Genomic DNA, 14,143 nt, shown 5'->3' with positions numbered 1-14,143 from the left:
TATGCAGGGAACAGAACCAGGCAGATAGGAGTGTTTACCAGCTTTAAAAGCCTCCTTCCATTTTAATGAAACAACAAAAACAACTTTTATCTACAAAGCAGGAAAAAGTTTAATTCAACTCTGAAACAGGACTAAAAAGGCAAAGCATCTAATGCTGATGATTCACTTAATTTATGTTATAACCAAAAAAATGTTTCAGTTGGTTACCAAGGCTTCAGCCCATTCTGGGACACCGGATTCAGGTTGCTCCCCCTCTCACATGTCATTGACAATAGGAAAATCCTGCAGGTCAGATTTAACTGCTCACTGTCTTTGCACGTTCTCTTTATGCTCGGCAGAGTCAAAACGAAAAACCAAAGCAAAAGAGTATCTAGCTTTTGAATGAAAAGTAATAGTTCTCTTGAAGGTGCATCAGAGAGGAAGCAGGGTCCTGCTCTTTCCTCAACCAGTTCACTATGCCTTATTAAAAAATAAAAAATAATGACAGAAGTAGTTGTTAAATCAATAGGAAAAAATCTGATTATCAGGAATCAGACTGAGTACAAAGACAGTCACCTTTTCCATATAAGACTATGCTGTAACTAGCATATACGAGCTATGTAACACCTTTGAAAATCTCCATGCTAAGTACATACAAGAACCTCCATTGTGCCTACGCGGATCGCAGCGGGAGCCCTCCCCCAGCGCTCTCCCGTCGGATCAGAGCAGACTCACTGAGCCATGCTGAAACTTGTGGATAAACAGACAGTCGGTTGAAATCACTGGTATTCTTCTATGTAAAACCGAATTCGCAGATTTTAGCTCTAGGAATCCAAGCTTTCAAAATCTCAGAATACCCAAGCTAATCCAGTCATCACTTTTACAATAATTATAGAAAAAACGTTGTGATTATTAGCAGCAACGAAGAGGAAAACTTCAAAAGATTTTCTTTAGCACTGCATTTTAGAGATAATGTGCTTTACTTTAATATACAGTTAAAATGTCAAGGAAATCCGAGTATGGAAGAGTTTAATTCAATACCAGCTCAACATATTTTGGCAATGTAAAATTCACCGCTGGCATACTGTTCAGCAGAACCATTTTTGCAAGAAAACATCTTTCATCCATTTATAAAAAGCCTGAGCTTGATTAAGAGATGCAACATTGCAAGTTTTCCTAGGCTTTGTTCTTGTAGGTATCTATTATAAAAAGCATTCATGATAATAAAAAGGACATGTGGAAATAACCCTGCACTGCACAGTAAACTCATAAGACTGGACACAGCACATCTGCCTTTCCAGCTGAGGCTGCAGAAATGCTCACGGCTCACCTTACGCATTAACTATACGTTACATACATGAACGCAGAGAAACAGGAAAGCGCCATCGCATATTAAGAACAAATGCGCAGTAATAAAGGAATACTCACAGGCCGTAAAAACCACAATCAGCATATAGAATCAATTGGCTCTTAAGAACGAGGCTTAATTCGCACTAGCAGAACTTGGGCAACACAAGCATGAGTCAAAAAGCAGAGCTGCAGTGTTTAAGTGCCCTAAGGAGAAGAACCAGATTCTCATGAAAACAGCAAGGAAAACAATCCAGGGAAAATTTTCAGCATGCACCATTTCTGGGCCTTCCAAGAAAGCCACTGAATCATTTTTTAAAAGGTTGGATGTAACAGAAATCAAATCTCTCCGATATGAATATTTTAGGGGAGATGAAAGACAGTTGGAAATGTATATTTTATATGAAAACACCACTAAATTATTCACTTTACAGAAAAAAAATGCTAGCAGCAATTTAAAAAACAAAAAGCCAAGAGGCTTTATTTCAAGAAAACCAATTACGATCATATTATTTAAAAACTTTGTCAAAGTCATTACAAGTTAAGGTCTTCAAAAGAGTTTGGACAGGCAGGATCCATTTTCTGAACTTACAGCTTAAAACCACGAGAGTTTGCATATGTTTCACATCACATACACGTGTATAAACGGACACAGCTTTGCATTTTGTGTGTACACTTTAAAACAAAACACGCTTAACAAAATGTGGAGCTATACAGACTATACAATTTACACAGCTGGGTGTCATTCCAACCCCAAATATTACCATTTGCTAGAAAACAAACTTTTACTTTGTACAAGACTTTGACATGAATAAGTTTACCCCTTGCTCAGGAGGCTGAAACTGAACAATAAGCTAAACAGTCAAAAGACTTTATTTCAACTTGTACAAAAGGCATTAAAAAACCTAAAATACATGCTTTACCAAATATATTACATCATACAAGTCAGTGTGGTGTACTTGATAAATCCAGCTTAACTTCATCCACTTTTAATGGCATATTTAGTCAAAATGTAAAACTGACTACACTGGAAAACTTTTCTTTTAAAATCAATTTCCAAGTGCATTAATTACCTAAAAAAAAAAAAATGCTCTAGCAAAAAAAAAAAAAAATATTACTGAGTGAAATAAGGAGCTCCCATTCAGAAAAACGTTCTGTGTTCTGTGTAAGCATCATGTGGCATTTTATCTGATGCTCTCAACGAGGCATGGTACCCCAGGCAGTGTGAGAGGCATTTTTCTCTGCTTGGCAGATGGATTCCTTTTTAGGATGGTTAAATTGTTAGTTGTTCAAAACAAAGTTTAATTTCACAATTGGTGATTTAGCTAGAGATGTCAAAACACGTGGGAACTGCCAACAAGAAAATACATCACATCTATTGAAGCTCTTTTTGGCCTCATCACGATAATACCAGACACAGAGTAAGGCGTGTAGATCATAGCAATTACAAGTCACTCACAATCCTTTTGTGATGGGAAAAGCATTGCACCCTCCTCTCTGTGTTACCTGACGAATTTTTTCACATGGCTTTTGTTACACATCACACAGAGGTGTGCACTGGTGTGGCTGAATGGGAAGGAGATGAACCTCGATCGGAGGAGGAAGAAATGGATCGTGTAGCAGCTTCCCGCTGCAAATCTTCAACCTTCTTCTGAAGCTCCGTCCGGATGGCAAGGAGCTCTTTAAGATTTTGATGGATTGGAACCTGCCGGGTGAAGAAAGAAAAGGCTTATTTTGACTCTCATAGTGAGTTATCTTCTAAAGCAATGCTTCCACTGTTTCCTTCAGTGACACGATGAGTCCAACACCTATGAATTTCAATTATTAGGGAAAGTGCTTCTTTAGTCATTTGAAATGAAACATTTCAGCAAACTGTCCCTTTCTGACACCACAACTGGCAGGACCCCTATTCAAAAGACTCTTTGCAAATGGTCTTGATGGGCTACCAAACATATTCCAACAAATGTACCCCTATCCTTTATCAATAACACTTTCAGTTGAACTTAAAATGCCTTTCCCGGGAACTATTTCCCCTGCCTGTTGGGACAGAAATTATTTTGTAAAGAGAGTAGAGTTCACAAAGCTGGCTCCACGTGGAGCATCTTGTTACTCTTCTAACCAGGCATCTTTCCAAGAGTCTGACCCCTTCCAGCAGCAGCCAAGAGAACTGTGCTTGTGGTGGACCTCCCAGAGTCACACTCTGATAAACCCTTCGTAGAAGTGGATCAGGTTTCTGTCTCTACGTCTGACAGTGCTCAAAAAACACCAGAGATGCACCTCTCTGCGTCTGACTTCTAAGCATTGCTCACACTCATCTGGAACATTCAACTGTATCACGGCCGAAGGAAGATGCAAGCCACACCGGTTTTTGCAGCTGAATCTGTTATCTCAGACAAGCACAAAAAGACCTCCCCTCCTTCCAAATGTCACAGAAAGGTCAAAAAAGTTAGACTGTAAATTGTTTTTAATTTATTTTATCCTGTATAAACTCTAATTGTTTACAGCTTTGGGTAAGATCGAGATGGGAAAATAATTTAATTGGGCTGGCGAGACAATCATAGGGAAATGCAGCAATGGGAAACCTTTGGATTGCTAGATGTTGTAAGTAATTTATACCCTGGGACTCTGGAATGCCAGGCTCCAGGGAACTGCATTCACCCATGATCACTTCCTGCTGCTTAAAAGTGATTACAGGGCTGGGAGGCACACCTGAGCATGAAATTCTCACACGATGCTAATGAAGAAGCTATCAAAAACCAGAACAGGTTTCTCTTCTTGCCATCAACAAACAACTCAGTCACAATTTGTGTTTTTTGTGAATTCAGGCTTTTGAATGAAAGTTCATCAAAAATCCAAGCATTTGATTTTGACTTTTCCAAAATCTAACACTCGTGTTTCTGAAACAGGAAAATACCATTTCATTTCTAACTTTAGTTCTAACTTAAAATAACACAGTAGCATCAAACAGTCCGGTTTAGGCCAACATCTTTTTGGCCACACACTTTTTTCTTGTTTGTGACTTAACCCATGAACAGAAACTTCAGTCTATTCACAAAGTGCTGCTCCCTGAGAGTCATCAATTCATCCAGCATGCCATCTAAAGCAATTTTAAAAGCATAATTTTTTGAGTCTTCAGCAGAACAATTGTTGCACACCATCAGGCTCCCCATGACCCCGCAACCCTGCCTTTGCCATGCAATGAATTCCTTCTCTTCTTGCAATCTTCTCCTGTATCCACCATACAAACTCTTCAGCAAGTGAGGCCACAAGTCTACAGACAACAGCCTCCTTCACTAATCAAACACAAAGCAGAAAGCCCATCTTATTTTTCTGAGGTGGTCTACAGAAAATGTGTACACCTAAAAACATGGCAAACTGAGTCTGGTGATGAAGTTTGTGCAAGATGCTGTAATACACGCCATGGAAAATTCAGATTTCACTGAAGACCAAAACTTCCTGGAATTAGCACTCCCTTTCTATTTTTTCTTCTTTCCTCAAGTAAAAGATCTCTTCCTCACACCCTCCCACTTCAGATTTCTTCTTTATGAAGACATTTTCCTGAAACACTTAGGTCTGTAACAGAGTGATTTACCATTGGTACCATTAGTCACGCAAGCCCTGGGTCACGGGAGATTTGTACACCTAATTTCCGCACAGCTTAATCATGACTCAGCCTAACAGGCCAATTTCTCTTAGACACCTTTCACACGGGCATTAGCCAGTGGGTTCCACTGCACAATGCTCAAACACTCATAAAAAGCAGTTCCATGGAACTGGCTTCTGGGGAACCCACTACAAACCCTTCCAGGATACACCACACAAAAGCCATTGCAGAACTCGGCATGGCGTGTGAAGTGCTTCAAGGAGGAAAACTCTGGCTGTACATCTCAATCCTTCTCCTGCATTCCCCCAGAACCTAATTCAACAAGACGTGTGCTCAAACTTTGACACAAGTGCTGTGCTCCCCACACGTCCATCTCAAAGAACGGGACTGCCTTTAAATACGAGCTAAATGACAATAATGGCATTTAAAAAGTCTGTGTATATTCAAGTCACACAAAAAACTTACGCCCTCAAAAAATTAGGTGTCAGAATGAAGATTACTTCTCCAAACTCAATTCAGCCTTCCTGTACATCTGTATAAAATGTTGGTTAAATAAACATTAAAATACTAGGTTCCCCCTTTAGTCCTTATTATTCAGTGCACAGTTTGATGCTACTCAATTAGTGAGCAGTTATTCAATATTTAGTTTTCTTTGCAGTGTCTGACCTCATCCTTTATTTATTCTTCTGAACTTAAAATGCTAAAATTTCCTTTTCTGTACTTTCATCTCATGTCAAGAAACAAATTTATTTCTGCAGTACCCTAATGAGGTATGGGAGTACCAACACTCCACTTTTACAGACACGGATCTGAAGCAAGCACCTCCTCATTTTGCATAGCTTGGAGCTCAAATTGTTTTAACAGAGAACTCTGTAATTCTGCAATTCGGCCTTGTGGGTATCAATAAGGACACCCAGTAAATAAGGAGCAGACACACAGGGACCGTTCTGCTCGAGGTATCTCCCTTACAACAGGGGAATCCTGTGGCCAAGGCAGGGAGAAACTTCATTTCTCCAGAGCAGCATCCTGCTCCCGCACCCACGGGACAATTTTTCTTTGTCTGCAGCTGTGCCCCCTCCCACCTACCTTCCCAGATTGTATTCCATGGGTTGAACAGAAAGCAAAGACCTCCAGCACTTGGAGCATTATTCACTCCTAGTTCCTATTCCCAGTTCATCACAACTCTCTCGTAGACTCTGTATCAAATACATCTCTCAGTCCTTTTAGTCTCATTTATTCTCGGTCCTTGAGAATTCACTAAGATTGTTCCAGCCTCAGACCTCCAAATTGGATGAATTTCCTCCAGGATATGAGCAGGCACATTTCTGAAACATAATCTCTCTTACTAAAATCCCATGTTTGCCGTAGAGATGTAATATTTACAGAAAAAAACAGCCCCTTGCCCCAACAAAAGAAGCGTAAAATACCAATATTTTCATATGGGAAAACATTTTTCTTAGTCACATTCTCATAAGCAACTGAGCCTTCTTGGATGAAGTTTTACAAAACAATTCCATCAGACACACATACTTGGTGACTCCGTATGTATCATTAGAGTCCAGCAAAGCTGTAAGCAAGGCAGAGTAGGGTTTTATAATGGAAAAAAAAGAGGGTCAGCTTTAAAATGTTAGCCATCTTTCAATAAGTGCATGTTAGATGTAAATACTGCAAGACAGTTCTACATAAATATCATCATGCCTTTTCATACGGTAGCGTAAACACGAATGGTTTTCTAATGTCAAGTCTTCCCCAGGAAAAGATTCTCGTTTAACACAGCATCACATAGATGCACATTGATTTAAAACAATAAAAATCAAAAAATAGATTTCACACACTAAACTGCTGATACATACTTTAATTTCATGAAATAACATGTCAAATTCAGTCTAGAGAAATCTTTAGCACTTTCAGAGTATTTTCAAGCAGCTGACAATAACTGATTTCTTAGTGATAAAGGTCCATGTCAGAATTATATACTCATGGGGTAAGAAAAAGGTGGTATAGGCAGCTGAAAGATATATAAAAAAACACTATAGAAATTCTTATAAGAAGACTTGAAAAGCAGCCTGGCATGAGGAGCTGTGTTTTCCCCCAGATGTCTTCAATTCTGCCACTGTAAGTTCTCTTTTTTCAAAAAAGCAGCAAATTCAAATGTGAAAGAATTAAAAGATAGACAATGGTGCTAGAGAGGAAAAGGGGGAAAGTGCCTTGACCTCAAGTCATGTGTATTTTTATTTTTTTTAATGAAACCATTAAGAGAACCAAATAGAACAGGGATTATGCAGCTTTCTGGAAGCCTCCTTCTGTCTTGGAAGGAGGAGGAAGAGTTAAATAAACAGAGAGAGTTTATTTATAAATAAAAAGAGTTACTATTTATAAATAAAAGTTATTTATAAATAAAAGAGTTAAATAAAGAGAATGAACCAGCTTCACAAAAACCTTTTAAAAAAAAATACATTAAAAAACCTGTTTAGTTCACTTCCACATTTCCTAAAGACATACTGCCAGGCAGACCTGTTGCTGCCAGTATTTCCTCATACCATCCTGCGCAAATTCTTACATATATCTATCTCCATTTTTGTCACTTCACACCATTATATTTCAGCATGTGATTCCTCTCTCAAATAAAGACTTCAGAAAGGAACGGGTCCAACAACCTTCACAATAACTCCTGTAATGGTTTGCTGTGAACAAGGTTCTCCTTTACTTTTTCACTGTTTAGAATAAAAGGAAGTGGAAGAGTGACAGATTCTGTAAGGAACAAGAAGTTTGGAGAAGATGGTTTATTAAAAGATCTTGTTACCACCTTAACCCTAGAAGCGTATACTTGCACAGCAAAAGTAGTGTCTCCGTGGCAAGCTTTTATTACAGTCTTGTTAAGAAATCGTATAATTGATCTGACCGAGATGAATTTGTTGGGAGTCTGACAGCAGAGATACTGTTTTCTGCTCTCTTACCCTGCCTCTCAAACTAGGAGTGGAAGCTCAAAAGATGACTCTGCACCCACCACGCAGTTGCATTCAAGTTATTTTTTGCTGCTTTACTCCACTGTATTGATAGCAGATTTTTCAGAAAAGTGTGCATCCTTTCCTTTGTAACAGCAGCTTCCCAGCGTGTTGCTGCAGTAACGCTGCTAGGCAACACCCGGCCACTACAGCCAGGGCCCCCTCATTTCTGTCCACGCTCCAAGGGAAGCTCACACAGACAGAATCTAACCCATCAGCACATCTGCAGTTTTGCTGGGCTGGAGAATTGGCTGGGCCATTGCTCATTAGGTCTTCAGGATGTTTCTTCACATGTTATTTAAACTATTACCTCAATGGGCTGAAAAACAATAAATTTCATTTCTGTTATTTAACAAGATATTCCAGTAAAAAAAAAAGTAGAAACATAAAGGTGAATGTACCACATTTTAACAGGTTTTGGTGCATTAGCCTCATCAACATATTTTGTCATTTAACTATTTGTAAGAAATAAAATTAGATTTCTCTAATTACATAAAATTTACTGAAAGCAGATTAGAAATTGATCAATCCAAAACAAAGCCAGCATTTACATCTAATATAGCTAGCAATACAATCCCAGCAGGGACTTGGTAAGTACTGGTACTTGGTAATACTTGGTAATCCAAGTAAGGAGCACTAAGTAGTGGGAATAAGAGCCCAGATCCTTGGGAAGCCTGACCTTGCTCCAGGCGTTAAACAGAAACCTGGCCCTGTAAAAGCCAGAGGAGAATTTACCTGCAACACCTCCACCTCGAGAAGATTTTTCAGGGTTTTTTTTTTTTTCCTTTTAATTGCTACTATAATATTGACTCAGAAACCAAGAAGGATAACAATTCACATTTTTGCCCATTTCAACATTATTTTAAGTTTCCAGTCCAAATTTTCTGCATCTAGCCATGATTAAACTTAGGACCTGATCCCTCTCCTCCTACAATCTATTCACCTCTATCTACCTTCTACTCTTGCACTACTTCCATGCTACTTGCTTCTTCTCCCCTCTCTCCCTTACCTAGGATATTGCCAGCTGCCCTGTCTATCCAGAGAGCTTCTTCTCCCTGGGTACAAGCAGCCTCTTTCCCCTGTAAGACTTGATAGGATTCTCGCACTCCTAGTGATATTTGCAATATTTGAATCCCCGCCCCAACCAGTAAAAAACAGAAAAATGCTGCAAAATTGAGAGAGCCAAGTAGCGTTCTTCACTTGGAAACAACTGATTGTAGCTTCCTGCAAACTAATCAGTTAAAACGGATGGGGTTTTATTTTCCCAATTAGTTAGCTTTGCTGCCTATTTGATTCAAAAGCAGATACTTTTCCTATAAAGATAAGGTACCCACTGCCTATAATGAGCTGAAAAATGCTTAGAACACTGCTAAAGAAATATTCTTTATTGCTTAAAATACCATTGATACGAAACAATTTTTTAAACTGAATTATCCACATGTACATCAAAAGCAGAAGCTGGCGTACTGTAACTCTCAGAACACACCACTTCACAGTTATAATAAATTATTCCTGCTGGGTGAGGACTTGAGGAAAGATAAAACTGGGGTTTCTTAATTATGCTCACACAGAAACTACAGTTATGCTATACAATATACATACTACAATGCATAAAAACCATCTAGACATAAGATAGCTTCATCTCCTAAAAAATTCAAACCTTCCTCTTCACAGAATTGCTACAGTTCACTTTCAGTATTGATTTTCAGGTTTTCATTCCCAAGTAATCCTTCAGGATTCTGGAGTGCTTTTGGATAGCAAAAATTTGTCAACACAAGGATAGGTATAAAAGAAATTATAATAGCTACTCACTTATAGTACCGCCAAGTCTTAATTGGATGGATATCTACTGTGTATTACTGTACTAGCTCAAGGACAGTCATTCACATGAAAATCGTTCAAGAGTGAATGCATTTTGTCTTGTTCAGCAAGTATACTTTATCTATTTTAGCAACAGGGAAGAAAGGCTGCAGACAAAATGGTTATTTTAAATTCATTGCTTGACTTAAGACTGCCGGTTTTTCAAAAACCTACTCTGTGCGTTGGAAAGACAACAATATCTCTCACTCGAGCTTTTTGTTCCTCTTCACGAAGAGCTGGAACTCTGACAGACTTGCTTTTAAAACCTAGTTAACAGTATACTCATAGAAAAAGGAAATCTCAAATGATGAAAACAGCAGTTTTCAATAATGATCAATACTTCCACACTTACTGTAGTGGTACATTCCTGGGAAACCAAGCAAAACTCCCTGGCTTTCTGGAAAAGCAATGACTAGCAAACAGAAATGATGACTCCTATGATGTAGGAACTGAAACAGAGAATTTTGCAAACAACCACATAGATTTCCAGACTCGGGAAACTCTACACGCTACAAGCTGATGCCATTGCTTGTTAAAACCTACAGCCCATTTAGATTTAGACATCTGATAGATTAGAGCAATGCTTTGAGTGCTTGCTCTTCAAAATATGTCAGAAACTCCCAAAAATGAAGATTATTTGTACAGTACTAGTTTCTCCCTTTACGTGCATGTACTGATGCTGTGCTCATTACAGGATACCAATCTTTTTTTTTTTTTCTTAAGTAACTACAGATTATTTCAGCACACAGGATAAGCGTTAGTCTTTATTTTCTTCCACATCAATTGAAGGCCGAGAGTTTTATCTGCAGGTGCAAGCTACCTGCAGTAAATCAGACTGGAAATCTTGACTTAAGACACCCAGAGAAACTATCAGGTACTGTAAGAAACTTGCCTTGTCTCACAAGAAACTGCGGTAAATGCAATGAATGCAAATGAATGCAAATGAAATCTCCTTAGCCAGGGCAACACTCAGCTACCTAACTGACGAGGCGATTCCTTCTCCCAACATCTCCTGCCTCACTCATTCATGCAAAGAGATGGACTCAAGACCATGGATCACAGACCAGCAGTGCCAAGCATTTCCAGAGCCACATGATGGCTTTGTCCTGCCACAAAATGGTCTTAAATCATATGTACGAACTTTGAAAACATTACAACCAATGTCAACATGCTCAGAAAGGAAAAAGCCAGGCAATTTGACTTAAGGCAGGTAATAAATAATATGAACACCCCACGTGCCAGACAGTAAGTCCTATCCTGTTATGTGCAGGATGAAGCATCTCAGTAATTATGTTTCCCAGTTCATTCTCAACGATTTTCCAGACACTTAGCATCTTATTTGTTCTTTTAAATATGCAATATTTTGTGTTTATTGACATTGAAGTTCAGCTGACACCTAATCACTCAACTGTTCAACACATCAAATCATTCTACAATTCTATACACAGCATAAAAAAAAGCAGCATTGTAACCTATTTATATGCTTTCCAGATCATTTCTGTATATACTGAACAAACAGTTATTTATTTCTACCTTTTCCTTTCCTTTTTTTTAAAGGCAACTGTTAACCTATGAACAGGCTTCCCCTGGCTTTTCATGGAAGCTCTGAAGACTGCCTTTAGCAGATGATCCCATTCCAGTCGCTGAATTGAATTTCTAGGTTATAGATGGTGCCAGCCTTATATTCTGGATGAAAGTCTACACACACACAAGGAAAAGATTGATTTGAAAAACTTATAGGGATTCCTGTGATACTATCTCTAGCACCATGGCCACATTTCCAGAACAGAGCTTGAAGAAAAAATAATAAAACCCCAACAATTAAAACAGAACAAGTTTAAGCCCTGTACTCCAAGGGTAAAAATGTAATTTCCCAGAAGGCATAAAAACAACTAAACATATTTGTGACTAAAATACATTCTTTTTCCTGCCTCTCACATAGGAAGGCACAGCTTGAATTGAAAGGACCAGAACTTTTACTAATGCTCTGCATATCTGAATGATAAGAGTATCTTATTTCAAAAATACAGCTCCCGCAGAAGTCATATTCAGGAAAATAATTTGTTGTGTTCTCCCCACCTTCCAGAGTTGCCCAAGCAGATAACTAGCTGATATCTGGCAGTAAGAACCCCTCAAACCATTATAAAGAAGAAGTCTGAATGACTACATAGGAAAGGGAAGAGAAATATATGACATTAACTGAAAAAATTCAAAAGCATTATACCATCTTATCTACTCTAGACTAGTAGGGTCACCTCTAAGTCCAGTGGCTGGTATCCACTGAGCACACACCTCCGAATGACAGAACGAAAGAGCTTGTCTTCCACAAGTCACATACAAATACACATTTCTCAACCCAAGGAAAGGGCAAATCTGAAAAAAACCTCTTTTCAGTCAATGAACTCAAATAACATAGGACTAAAATCTATCTAATTTTCTTGGGACAAGAAGTCAATAATGATGTAACACCTCCAAACTGAAACCAAGGAACATTTTATTTCACTTAAGAATTAGGATGACCTTGTTGAAGCACAGTTTAGCAAAAGGGGAATCTACAAGAGATGTCCACATTTAACCTAGAATTCCCCACGTCATTCACTTCTCAGACACTTGAGCTTTGAAGCCTGTGGAAGGAGACTGTGTGTCACCTAATTGCACAGCATCTATTGCAATACAGCTGTAATCCTAAAATTTGCATCCTCCTGATGCAAATAAACACCACCAAAAATACCAATTCAAACTTGGACAGAACTGAAGGTACATCATTATAAGCAAAGTTTTCTTTACAGAACATAAGAATAACTCTGAACTCTATATGTCCTACTGCAATGACGAATATGATCAGACCTTACTGTACTGTCAGAGGCCTGATGAGACACAGAGATTTGAAGACAGAGTACAACAAAATAAAAATAAATGCTTATATCCAGTTAGCATTCAGTAATTTTCATATTAAAAAAACTAAAGATGATGCACAATCATTTCCAATAGAAGAGTCAATGAAGTGCAATGATTAACTTCTCTCAGTCCATTTAAAATTCAACCCTCACTCACTAATAATGCTGAAACCAGAAAACCTAAAATATTGCCTCAACCAAAATCTGCCATTTTGCTCTCGAGCGTTTCCTCTCCCACAATATAAAGACGCTTGATAATGGGTATGAAACATCCACTCTGATTATATTAAAGGACTATTCTTCATCTTCCCTTAAACTCATGTCATTAGGCATTTCTCCTTTTTGGTGAGCTCCTAGAAAACAATAAACATTTTCTAGTTTCCTAAAGAAGTTTTTGGTGCTGATAAAGTATGTAAGGTTGCCTTGAATTGCTATTCATCAGAGAGCTCTTCAGGAACATTAAATATTTAACTTTCTCTTATTCCAGTTGAAAAACAAAAGAACCACACTTAAAGTTATTAAACAAAAAACACCTTTTCTCAGTAGGTGGAGATACCCATTCTTTTAATAAATCCACTGATTATTTAAGAAATCTTTTCACTGAAGATAAGTGAAGACCTGCTGGGCATCGCAATGGTGATTGCCTTTTTTGCTGTTACTGAAATGGTCTGAATGTTACTGAATCGGCTGACGGGGTGTGCCACTAGGCAATGTAAATACAGAAGAGAGCAAACTCAGTATATCGTCATTACAAAGACTGTTATTTACTTGTGTGCATGAGCTTGCGCTTTCATAATTAGATTGGAGAACACAATTCTGCCATAAAAACCTGTAATTTCTGCAGCAAATTTATCCAAGTAGATGTGAAACAATTCTGAATATTTGTCACAAATATCACATAAATTCAGGACAGAGACAAGGGGAAAGGCATGATGTATCTCCACAAGACAAAGCTAACATGGTAGATCTAAAACGTCGAAACAATTGTATTAGTTCTTCAAGAAAAGAAGGTGGCAGTAAAGTTAAGGCATTTACCAGATCATCAAATTTTGTTGCCTTCAACCTACTGATTTGAGGGAATCGTTGATCTTCAAAGAGCAATGAAGATCACTGATTCACATGAATAGAAGTAGGCAGAGCGCTCTCCCAGTGGCAGTGAGCAGAGCTGGCCACTAAGGATATGGCAGTTCTGGTATTTTCTCATTATGTCATCTCTTCCCCACCCTTATCTCTTTTGGATGGGGAGGACTAGATTTCATGTGTGTTTGCAAAGCCTGCTCGCTTTCAGGGCCTACAGATCTCAATTAAATACAAATAATAAACTGACACTGCTGCAGGTTGATTATATTAAAACGTGCATAAATCGCGCAAACGTTTTTCAGCAAACAAGCTAAGGGAAAGACAATATTCTGCTAAAAAGCAGCTGACAATTTTACTTTAAACCCATAAAG

At 38.4% G+C, this 14,143-nt stretch overlaps 1 protein-coding gene across 6 annotated transcripts in view; it reads right to left on the bottom strand.

Moving 5' to 3' along the window:
* Positions 1-1,783: 1,783 nt before the first annotated feature.
* The window catches only part of MTMR1 (myotubularin related protein 1), a 38,725-nt gene continuing 26,365 nt past the window's right edge, over positions 1,784-14,143 (bottom strand). For all 6 annotated transcript variants that reach the window (XM_074148282.1, XM_074148281.1, XM_074148283.1 and 3 more), the window contains one exon: positions 1,784-3,031. In XM_074148282.1, coding sequence (XP_074004383.1) covers positions 2,867-3,031 — 165 coding nt within the window. In that variant the 3' untranslated portion in view covers positions 1,784-2,866. The remainder of the gene's footprint in view (positions 3,032-14,143) is intronic.

This window comes from Numenius arquata, chromosome 5 (assembly GCF_964106895.1).
Source record: "Numenius arquata chromosome 5, bNumArq3.hap1.1, whole genome shotgun sequence".
Classification (NCBI taxonomy): Eukaryota; Metazoa; Chordata; class Aves; order Charadriiformes; family Scolopacidae; genus Numenius; species Numenius arquata.
This window is presented reverse-complemented; position numbering and strand designations above follow the sequence as displayed.